The sequence below is a fragment of the Xyrauchen texanus genome, chromosome 10 (assembly GCF_025860055.1).
Source record: "Xyrauchen texanus isolate HMW12.3.18 chromosome 10, RBS_HiC_50CHRs, whole genome shotgun sequence".
In the NCBI taxonomy this organism is placed as follows: domain Eukaryota; kingdom Metazoa; phylum Chordata; class Actinopteri; order Cypriniformes; family Catostomidae; genus Xyrauchen; species Xyrauchen texanus.
Window position 1 is genome coordinate 27828330 of NC_068285.1, and position 12651 is coordinate 27840980.

At 37.7% G+C, this 12651-nt stretch overlaps 1 protein-coding gene across 2 annotated transcripts in view; it reads left to right on the plus strand.

Annotated features, from left to right (window-relative positions):
* The first annotated feature begins 2394 nt into the window (after window positions 1-2394).
* Window positions 2395-12651, plus strand: part of LOC127650038 (stromal membrane-associated protein 2-like) — a 35091-nt gene continuing 24834 nt past the window's right edge. For both annotated transcript variants that reach the window (XM_052135164.1, XM_052135166.1), the window contains exon 1: window positions 2395-2790. In XM_052135164.1, coding sequence (XP_051991124.1) covers window positions 2688-2790 — 103 coding nt within the window. In that variant the 5' untranslated portion in view covers window positions 2395-2687. The remainder of the gene's footprint in view (window positions 2791-12651) is intronic.

Here is a 12651-nt window from a genome sequence, read left to right on the forward strand (position 1 = left end):
CCTGAACAAAATGTAAAATATGTCTATAGAACATCCACAGGTTATTGTGGATTATTGTATGTGTAGCCAGTTTTGGACATATGAATGTTTGTTTTTGAGGCATCTGCAAGCACAAACTTGTATTTACTAGAGGTTTTGTCTTCTGACATTTTTGGGGAAATATACACTGGCGGCCAAATGTTTTGAATTAATGTAAAAATGTTGCTGTTATGTAAAGAAAATTGTACTTTTATTAACCAAAGTGACATTCAACTGATCACAATGTATAGTCAGGACATACAGTAAATCTAGTTAAAAATGATTATTTAAAACTTCTTAAACTACTTCAAATACTCCATGTGCAGCAATGCCAGCTTTGCAGATCCATGGCATTCTAGTTGTCAGTTTGTCCAGATACTCTTGAATGTAACTGTATATTAATTACCATTGATTTAAATTGTAACTGTATTGGAATACAGTTAATTATATTTTGTATTTTAAATATGTAATCCTGTTACATGTATTGTACATGTATGTTACTTCCCAATCTGTGTATGACATATATATGTCACATCATGACAGACTATTAAATGAAAAACATTTAATAAATGTGTAAAACCTTTTACATTCAATGAGTCTTACATTATGTTATATAACGTAAACATAACCTTATATAATACATCTATTTTGTGTATTTTATTTGGACAAAAAAAAAAGTATAATTTTGTATTTTTTTTAACACATTTGTTTTATTTGTGCCCATCACTGAGAACAACCCATCATATCCCCATTCCTGTCAAAAATTTAAAGTTTTGGTCTAAAAATTGTCTAATCTGAATTAATTACCTGTAGTTTAAATAAAACAATGGTTGTAACAATGGCAGCTTTGCTGAATGACAATGCAAGCCTATTAAAAGTAGTCATTAATCTTAGTTTATACTCTTAGCAATGATGTTAACAAGATAACAAAGGCTACAAATCAGGGGTGGATCTACCGATGTGGCATGGGGTGGCAAATGCCACCCTAAGAAAAAACATCGGCACCCCATCTGTCACCCCAGCATAAGTATCCTAATGTATTAAATATAAATGTAAGTATATTACCGTTGATTTTGACATTGTGTAGGGGTTTATTCAAGTCAAACTGCCTAAACTCTCACAGAACACACACATGACTACAGATCCGTAGCGTGATTGTACACAGCAGAAGCCAATCCCAACATCGACCAATCGTCTACCTACTATTGCAATGTGTGTACAGCATTTGGGCTCTTGAAGGTTGATGAGTTTATTTCCTCAAAAATAATGACCACATGGACAAATACTGTACATGAAGAAAAAAAAGAGGTAAAAGATTAATTTCTCTGTTGTTTCCAAGTATTCACTGAATGATCAAAACTTTGCCGTCAGTTATGGGTTGAGATGGTTGAGGTGGTGTCCTCACCACTATTTTGAATAGCTTTTGTCAGGTATGTGTATAATCAAGATGAAACATCTCCAGTTCTTGAGTTGGAGTTTTTATTTCATCTGTGTGTGTTATGACTGGCAGAAATGTGTTATTTTGAATTCTATGATGTGATGAGCGTTGTTGGACTACAGAGCACGCAAAAAAAAAAAAAACTTTCTATTTAAAAATCATTATGTTATTCCCGCAACAACTTAATAACAATTAGACAGCGGTGTGTAATGGACTGCAGCAGAACAGCAACAAGGGTATCAATTATTGGAGGGGGGAACAATCTGGCCATATCTGATTATTGGAGGGGACTTGTCCCCCTCAATGTATATTGTGGTTACGGCCCTGATTAATCCATAAGAACTATGCATGGGTGCTTGCTTTAAAGTTGCCACCCCATAAAAAATTATAGATCCGCCCCTGCAACAAATAAAACTGAAGGAACAAAAGAATGAATGAATTATTTTCGGCAACGGGTTCATACAGTGTCGTGTTTTCCCCACTGGAGGACACTGTTCTCCAAATTCTAGATGTGCCACAAAGGGCTGTAATTTACATAACCTGCGAACATAACGACCACAATTGTTCTGATGCTGGATTTTGTTGTACGAACTTACAGATGTTATATGGGATAACAGCGCATGACTGCGAACCACAAGAAGACACAAACGAAGCACTGCGGTGACTAAGAGCGGAAACAGGAAAGCACAGCTGAGATGTGTTAGGGGCCGTTCACACCGAACACGTCTTACGCCTAAATCAAGCTAGACGCAGCGTCACAACGAGAGCAGAGCGCGGGTGTTTTGAGACTCGTTTTATCAGGAGTGCTTTTACACTTGACATGGCATCTAAAAAAACGCTACGCTCCTGCAGGAGACGCTGAGAAAACAAAGATGCCCGTCTACCGCAATAACGTGTTCGGTGTGAACGACCCCTTATACTGAAGTGAAGCGCTTTAGACGTGCTCGATGATGCCTCTCTGATACTGTGGGAGGAAAAGTTGGGGACCAGCGAATGTCATCTTGTTTTTGAAACGACCGTGTGGCTTTCACGCATCTTTCTTTTCTCTTAGCTTGCAGTGTTAGTTTTGTTTTGTCTTCATTTAAAGGCAACACCGGCTGTGACAGTCAGCAATCCGCTTCCCGGTTTTTCCATTAACGGTCAAACATCTGAACATCTTTTCAGCAGCGTTTGGTTGTTTATTCCAGAGCTCCAGTTTACGGGTGTTAAAGTGATATATTGATTCGTGAAGATGACGGGTAAATCAGTGAAAGACATTGACCGCTTTCAGGCTGTACTTACATCCCTGCTCGCGTTAGAGGAAAACAAGTTTTGCGCTGATTGTCACGCCAAAGGTAAGATTCATTTTCATCATCTCTGCCTTCGTCGGTTCCTGGAAGTATTTAATGTTCATGCAACTAGAAATTGAGTTTATTGTGAGCAATTATGTTCAATGTATGAGTGCAATAGGTTGGGGAATAGTGGTCTAGATTCACGGATATTCATTCAAAGGTAGGCCGTGTGTTTTACAGCAGTTTGTTTGATCGCTGTATGATGTCAGCAGCGCTCACAGTCGAATGCTTTGACGTCAACATCCCTGAGCCGGTGCGACGTAAACAACAGCGTGACGACAACAAGGACACTAATGAAAAAGGAAACGCGTCTTACCTTCGTTTTATATTGATAAAGTTTATAGTTAAACAAAGTAACCACAGTCTATTCAGAAATGAGTAGAACATGAACATTCTGTGATATATTTTCTTTTTATTTGTGGTCGCTAACTCATTTTGGAAACTACAGAAGCCCTTATCCACAAGGTCACTTTTTTATATATGTACCTTAGTGCCTTCTAGTGTCTGTGTACTCTTTTTTATAAATGTTTTATTCCTCAATTTGGAAAGCTCAATTCCCACTACATAGGAGGTCCTCATGGTGGTGCCGTTGCCTCTGCTTCTGAGACCGTCAATCCGCACATTTTATCACGTGGCTCGTTGTGCATGACACAGCAGAGACACAGCATGTGGAGGCTCATGCTACCCTCCACAATCCACGCACAAATCACCACGTGCCCCGTTGAGAGCGAAAACCCCTAATCGCGACCACGAGTAGGTTACCTATGTGACTACTCTCCCTAGCAACCGGGCCAATGTGATTGATTAGAAGACCTGGCTGGAGTCACTTAGCACGCCCTGGATTCGACCTCGCGTCTCCCAGGGGTGGTAGTCATTATTAAAGGTGCGTACACACTGCCAGCGACTTTGTCGATGCAGGTCGCCAGTGGCTGGCGGTGAAGTTGCTAATGGGTGTTCCCACTACTGGTTGCCTAGTAACGTTTATAAATGACATTCACGGATGTCATTCCATTGCTGTTGACAGCGAATCTGTTTTCTTGCCACTAAAAACAAACATTTTGGAGGGAAAAGACTAAATATAAATGGAATCAGTACATAAAATGCTTTATATCAAAGATGAATGAGAAACAAGGCGTGCTGTTTGCCATAGCGGCTGTTTATCTGCGGCTCAAACGCAAATGCCGGTCTGTCTGGGTCCATAAAATCCCCGCGATCTCAGATACACCTTTCCACGCAGTATTTTTCTTAAAAATGTCCTTGTACGTGGGAAGAGACATATCATAGAGCACTGGAAAATTTCTAACAGCAAGAATTAGCCTTTCATCCATCTTTCCGTTACTGCAGGAGCTGAGAGAGAGAAGGATCACGTGAGCTCTCCCGTCTTCTCTCCTATTGGCTGTCGCTTCTGTTAGTCGCTCTTCATTTGAATAAAGTTGAACTTGTCTCAACTTTGTCGCGTCGCTGGACACGCCCACATCTAGTCGCCAACGGTCGCGACAGCTCGTGTCGCCGGAAGTCGCTGTGCTCTCATTGAAAATGAATGGGATGGAGTCGCTGTCGCGTGCGATGTCGCTGGCAGTGTGTACGCACCTTAATACTCACTGAGATACCCAGGACCCTTTTCAGCGGTTCTTGATTAAAATTTAAACGCCCCTGTTATAATCCCAGAATTTAGATAGTATGGAAGATACTTAAATTTGGTTAAATACTTAAATATTTAGATAATCAAATTTGGTGGTTAAATTTCAGATACACAAATTAGTGTACAAACATGCACACAATGTTACTCTGGTCAAATTGTGCTGCTTCTGTGATTCCGTTTGTCAAACACTATGTTGCCAGATTTCTCTCAATTTGACCTACAGCCCATAAGGAACACCATTTTTGCGTTCTCCTTATCCCGAGAGACTGTTTGTCATTGGTCAGGTGTAATTTATTCCCAGCCTATTTATTCCCAGTCTGATCTACCGCAGTGGCTGGACAGAGTCCTCCATTGAACCTGAGGACAGGGCAAGCCCCACTGCTCCAAGCTTGGAACACTTGCTTGGAGAGCATCCAAATCTCCTCATGTACTTAACTATATTCCAGTTAGTTTTTGCACTGAATGCTGTCCTAGTTGAATGTTCTACCACTTGCTTTGAATGTGTCATTTTACTCTGTAACTTATGTTTCTTCCCTTTTCTCTTATCAAATGCACAAACATGTACATACAAACATTGTTGCCCTGAGGGTAAAAAGCTTGTGTAGCACAGCCATAGGACTCCCACTCTTGGGAAGCCTCTTCTGAAATGGAAACGGTCCCAAAGGCAGTGGAAAATAGAGTGAACATATGTTTGCAGAGCCTCATTCTGTTACGACTCTATGTCAACCAATCAAACTGAAGACTGCATATATTAATAGAGTAATATTGGATTGAGACAATAACTCATAGTGGTCAAGCAAGGTTAACAGGTTTGGTTATTTATTTGTTGAGCAGTTTCTAAATGTAAACTTGGCTCACATTAAGTAAAGAACAATCAGTGTTTTAAGTTGTTTAACATGCTACTGGCATTTAGCTCTGACATCAGCATTAGTACATTAAGTAGTAAGTTTTTCTTCCTCTTTATAGACTACAACACAGCATATATGAGTTTGTTTACTTTCTGACTGGTTGAGCAAAATAGGGAAGATTAGTTTTAGTGTTATAGAGTGCCATTTGATAGACGTGGTATTGTATATTTGCACTGCCTTGCCATAGGCTATGTGTTTTTACAAGACTTTAAAAGTATACAGCTGTTATGTTATTGTGGTAGTCCAGCTTTAGTAAAGTATACATTTGCTGCAACCTAGTCTTTTTGAATGAACGTTCCTAGAAATGTTTTTGCAAACTGACTTTTATGTGCCAAGTTTCATCACAGTTTACTGGTGAAACTAACACTAGAGGCACTACAACAACTGTGTTTTATTCACTTTCACACAAATCACAACTACAACAGCTATTACAAACTTAGACTTTACAAACACATATGTTTCACTCTATTACACACAGACTGCTATGGTATAATATCGAAACTCTTACTCTAATGCAGGGGTCTTCAACCGTTTTCAAGGACCCCATGGCATGTGACGGAGCAGGGACCCCTGTTGCATATTGTCTGAAAATTGAGTGTTGCATTTATGCCTATAAAAACTTGTATGGTACCATGTTATTGTATGTACATATTTGATGTTTACATTGAAAAGCCATTAAAATAAAAATTAAATTAAGTATAGGAGAGATCTGCAACCTTTTTGACATGAAGTAATATTTTTTATTTTCTTATTATTATTTTGACTTAAAGTGCTTTTAATCACTGTGCACAATCCCTACAAAAAAATGTATAAAAAAAATAGACATATAAACAGACAGACAAACAGAAAGATAGACTGTCCATGTAGAATAAAAAAAAAACTTTTATAAGGTTAATGATAGGCTTATACATGGAGTCTTCATCTCATGTTAGTGATCGATTTTATACGTATGTTTCAAAATTACAGTTCATTTCTATAGCAGGAAAACGTTGTAATGATGACAAAATGACTATGCACCTTTAATTATGTTGATTTTATAGTTACTGTTGTTGTAGCCTATGGTAGCTTGATAATCTCAGTGGGATCTATATAGTAAGACATATTACATATACATGGATCTATATTGTATATTAAATAAGTTTAGGCTATTGTAAGTATACGCGTTTACTTACGAAACCCTCTCCAGCAGCGCGGCTTAACCTGATATGCGTTGCATTATGAGCTTAATGAGCATGGGCAATGGGCTAATTTCGTCAATGTTTGACATTCCATTTAGTTCAATACTAAATAAAACGGGATGCATGAATATGAGTAAGTATTACTGCAAGAGGAAGATTTGGCATGCAGGTTCAAGGGGCTTCAGAATGTGGATGGACTAAAATACATAATCCTCTCTTGCCAGGGACGTGCAAGCGTGAGGATAAAGTTCAAAGCAATCATTTTTGTTCCTCCAATACTACCGGGTCCTTGAATAACATATAATGTGCGAGTAAGAGCAGCTGGTGAAGTTTCTGATGCCCCCTAGAGAGTTGGTGCCCTGCGAAATATAGTGAGTGGTGTCTCTCACTCACGTGCGAGTGATTATTATGAGTGCCGGTGGTGGATCAAATAGTAATTTGCCGACCCCCTGTTGAAGACCCTTGCTCTAATGCATAATTTGAACAATTATACATTTTAACGCTTGTATTACAGACTCACCTAACACTTATTCCAATGTGATTAGCTCCTGTGTTATTTCAACTCCTAGAGTGTTGGACTTTGAACTCGAGGTCTGCGGTTCAAGCCCAGTCAAACACGAAGCTGACCCGTAAAAAGAAAGTGTCATAGAAGCAACACAAGATTAAGTGGTTGCTTCAGAAATGCGCTCACCACTGGTTATGTTTAGGTGTTGGTAAATGGTAGGGCTGAACAATTAGTCGACGTTATTGACAACGTCGACAATAAATAAATGTAGACAAAAATGTTAATTGTCGAATAGTCGGTTGATCTTATTTAACGTAATACGAGATCACATTAAACTATAATGGTGATGCGCGAGAGCAGCCTGATTGAGGAGAAGAACCACAGTACAGATGCACTCCAAACTTTCACAGCTTCAGGTGATTTAGATAGCAAAGTATGAGGGAATTATACAGAAATACCAAATAAGTAAACCGAAGCACTGTCGTTGTGGAATATGTGGAGCTGGAGCTCTTTAAAGGAAACACTCTGCCGTTACATCTTAAATGCAGTTATATATAATGCGTTCAAAGAATACAGAAGCAGATCATGTAAATAACTACAAACTCTGAAAGTTGTATTTCTTTGTGCAGTCAGCGCCATTCTATAAGCACCTGGATGATGCACACACTGTCGCATGGACACTCATCCCTCGAGTTTGTTTTATTGTGAATTTTGTGAGTTAAAGATGGATTGAAGTGAACGGAAAGGTGAGAGGGGTAGTCTTCACCCCATTATACTCTTCAACAAAATACTTTTTTTATTTGTTTTGGCTTGTTTTCCTATATAAATATCTAAAACACCTTTAAAACAATGTTCATTTTCTTAAGCAGCTATACTGCAGAAGAAAAAATTGATATGTGCAAATGTTGAATATAATATTCAAAATAAAAATATTTTAAAATATCTATAAATCCGTTAAAAAAAGATGCATTCTTCTGAGAAGAAGCATATCATATATTTAGACTTGCTTTTTAGAGGATAGATCTTGAATAGAAGTATATTTTGTATTTACTGCATTCACAGAAGTATAACCAAGTAAAAAATACACTTTGATACAAAATACACTTATATTTAAGATGTTTAGACAATTTTAAATGGAAAACAAGACAAAAATGGGATTTATTGCAGTGAATTTCTTTACTGAATTAAACTTGTAAAAAGTATTTTTTCCCCCTGTAATTCAGTGAATGTCAATTAGAGGTATTTTGAAAAGATGCTTTTGTTCTCTTTATTGTTAGTAAGAACTTTTAATACAACCTTTTAAGTCGGGACACAAGCAGAATAATCAGATAAGAGCTAATGATTAATCGTCGCAATAATCACCGAATAGTCGAATAATCGTTCTAATAATCATTAGAAGTCGATTATAAAAATAATCATTAGTTGCAGCCCTAGTAAAGGGTAAGAATATATTTTTTGTTTACCTCTCATTTGATTTTTAGATCACTATTGGTTAGGTTTAGCTTAAAGTTTTTGGTCATGGAGGTACGTTTTACTCATTAAGAATTCCATCTGATATTCACCTTAACCTCATCTGATTATGACAGCATTTTACTCGCTTTTTGCTCTCCCTGCAAGATATTTCACTGGAAAATTGTAGAGAAACATGTAATGAAGCACAAAATTTCATTTTGCAAAAATGTTGGCACAGTCTTGTAATGTTCATTCAATCAGGCTGATTTTCTTTGATAGATTCCTGCCAAATTTGCTTAAAGGTACCTGCCTGCTCTTCCTGTTTTGGCTGAAGCTCCCTTTTCAGATCACTCAGTCTGTAATTTATATTTAAGCTGCAGTAATGGGAATACTAAAATGCATTATAGAAATGTTGCTGTCTTTCACAATACATTCAGACCTATCATTGAGCTTTTGGTACTGAAGGATGTGTGCATTCTCAGATTAACAGCCTTATTCTTATCTTTACACATGCTCAGTGCTCACACTTATCTATAGGCTATATCATTATTATTATTGGTTATCTGTTCCTTAATTTTCAGTTTTATTATCAGATTGGAAGTGGTTTTACTTTTGACCTTTTCTTTTTGAACACCTTTGTATGAGACTCATTTGAATTCTCTTGTTCTATGGTTGTCATGGAGATATCGCCATGGAGGCTGGAGAGTGTATTGAGAATGTGATGAGGGTGGAGACAATGACTGTCCTTTATACACTCTTAAGTCTTTCACTGAGGAGTATGTTTGATTTTTGGCTCTACTTATTAGCAACTAACAAATAACTGTTAATTCACATAGTAAAAACACTATTGCTTGTGTGGGAATGAGAGTACTTTGAGATTTAACTGTTTTAAATGTCCTAATATGTACTTAAAGATGTAAATCTGTGAAACTGTTATAAGGATACCAGTTGAATAATCACAAAACCCCTTTTGTAAGGGTTCTGTTCATTTTTAATAGGCCATATCAGATGCTTACTAAGGCTTATGAGTCACTCTCCCAATGTGAAAGTTGTTTATGTCACCCAGTAGATGACTAGGGCATTTTGCTGCAAATGCATAACTAAGGAATGAATAAAAGGCTTTTTCATATGGCTGCCACATGATGCTTCACACAACTTTGCTTTTGCCAAGGTTTAGACTTTTCCGATCAGTCTTAAGAAAGAGGACATAAGAGAATTGTGAAGTTATGGTCTCAAATAAGATAAAGAATGACTTCGTAAATATGTTTGCCCTACAGGTTCCATCTATAGTGCGAAGCTGTAGCAAGAGGGCCTAGACTTACTTTTTTAATATCCCTGTTTTCCAGGTGACACATCAGCTTTAGAGATTAGCATCAAACAGAGTGCAGTTTGACGGCAGTCCTAATGCTCACTGCAACACTGGGCTCACAGACACGTGTTAGTGGCACGACAGTAAAGAGTTCATGTTTACATAATTCAGAACAATGTTCAGTCTTCATTCATTTTCATCCTTAATAAACCAAGCAGTCCATCTGCTCTTAGAGTGCCAGATTCATTCTGGGCTCATTTCCTTTACTTTTGGATATGAAATGACCCCAGAATGAATCTGGGTTCATTTCATGTCCTTTGGATATTTTGCTATGGGAGAAACCCTGTGGTTCCCAGCAAAGCATGAAACTGGCTGGCTGTCAAGCCAAGAATCCCCCAACCTAATTTGAGAAACTGGGTCTGTAGTTCAAGGTCTGTGATTCTCACATAAGGCTTGTCTCAGAACAGATCCTTTGAGCTTGTTAGATTCTTGTTTTAAGGCATGTGACTTGTTGATCCATGTGGGATAATGCATCACAAACAGGTGTATCTTGGATCTGGACTGACTTGGGAGCTTGGTGTCTGAATTTAATAATAAAAAAAAAAAAAATTGAAAAATATAAATAGACAATAGATCATTCTAAGGCCCTGTTTCAACCTGGTATCAAGATGGGTTTTCGGTGATCCATTTAAATATAGTCAGCCGAGACGCATTCTTGTTTCCACCTGGTTTTACCGTGGGTACCACTTGTGTTCGGATTTTGAGGGGAGGGTCTCTGATTTCATGACGACATATATACAGGAAATCACTATGGCAGTGTGTTACTGCATGATTATAAACCTCAAAAAAAGTAATAAAAGACAAAGAAAGCCCAAAAACCAGTGAAGCTGAAATTTGATCTAAGCACAGACACAAAATTTCTAGCAGAATTCTCTGTTATTTTTAGCGTTAATGTGAACTTTGGATGGGTGTGTTTGTCATCTGTGTCTCTGCATGTTGACATCAGACACACTGAAGTAGATCTGTGAAGTTCTTGGGCATTTGGGCTTGGGCAGTTTTTTTTTTAAAATGTTTCAATCAAATGGTTATTTCCTTTAAAAGGCGCACATAACCACCAAAGTTTAAACTCTTGTTCTAGCGTAACAGTTGTTTGACAGATGAGGGGTGGTGCTTCACTGCTGTCCGGGACGCATTGAGGACAGACTGCATTTCACACCTCAAATGTGTGATGTTGTCACGTGAATTATATGATTTCAGCTATCTGATAATAAAACGTTTTGGACCCCATTTTCACCTCAATTTAGCGCTGATCAGTTGTAGTCAGATAACAAAAAATGCATCTTAATACAGGTGGAAATGGGGCCTAAATGTATTCTGTGCAACAAAAAACATTGTACAGTGTGACCAATATAGTTCGATTTGCAAACAAATGACTCTTATAAGCCATTTCTTGAAAAATTACTCCCAAATAAGTTCATAGGCCAAAAATGGCTCACTCACTCGCTTAATCAATCAATTAATGAGCAATTAATGAAATAACATCTGACTCACTGAACCACAAGTCTACTTTGATTCACATCCTTCTTGAGGGTAAATGTTATGCTGTATTTAAGGATTGTATATTAGTATTTAGTATTTATGCATTTGGCAGATGCTTTTATCCAAAGCGACTTACAGAGCCCTTATTACAGGGACAATCCCCCTGGAGCAACCTGGAGTTAAGTGCATTGCTCAAGGACACAATGGTGGTGGCTGTGGGGTTTGAACCAGTGTCCTTCTGATTACCAGATTACCAGTTATGTGCTTAGACCACTACACCACCACCACTCCATATTGTAAAACTTACAGATTTGTTACAGACTGTGCAATTACTGACTTGTTCATTTTTAGAATGCATATTAGGAACAGAGTATTGTTATATGACCAATATATTTTGTCAATAGTATCCTAAAATATAGTTACCATCAGTTACTTGGTATATCCTCAAAAGTACTAAGAATCATCAATGGAATCAAATCCATTAATCAGAATCATTTAAATTCCTTTCCCTACTAAACCAGAAGTTTTTTTTTTTTTTCAGTTTCTGTGTACTTTAAGGGTTAGTTCAACCAAATGTTTTTTTACTCACCCTCAAGCCATCCTAGATGTATATTAAAAATATCCTGGCTCTTCCAAGCTTTATAATGGAAGTGAATGGTACCTTAGATTTTGAAGCCCAAAAAAGTGCATCCATCAAAAAAGTAATCCATACGGTTCCAGGGGGTTAATAAACCCCTTCTGAAGTGAAGCGATGCAGTTTTGTAAGAAAAATATCCATATTTATAACTTTATAAACTATAATCACAGGCTTCCGGTAATGGCCATCCGCGCGTTCATGAGAGAGTCGAGTTCCGTCTTATGACATAGTAGTAGTGTAAGCTCAGGTGAGAGGTGACGAATGCGGAAGCGCAGAGGATAGAGGAAGCCAGTGATTGTAGTTATAAAGTTTTAAATATGGATATTTTTCTTACAAATACAAATCGCTTTGCTTCATAATAAATGTATTAACCCCATGCACCTGTATGGATTACTTTTTTTGATGGATGGATGCACTTATTTGAGCTTCAAAATCAAAGGTACCATTCACTCCCATTATAAAGCTTGAAAGAGCCAGGATATTTTTTTATATAACTCTGATTGTGTTTGGCTGAAAGAAGAAAGTCATATACACCTAGGATGGCTTGAGGGTGAGTAAATTATGGGATCATTAAAGTTTTTGGGTGAACTAACCCTTTAAGAGAAAGTGTGTACAATGTTTGTGTGTTTGAGGGCCAGTGCTTGTTATGTACACATCCTCCACAGCAGATCTAACCAAAGTCCACATTTCTCAT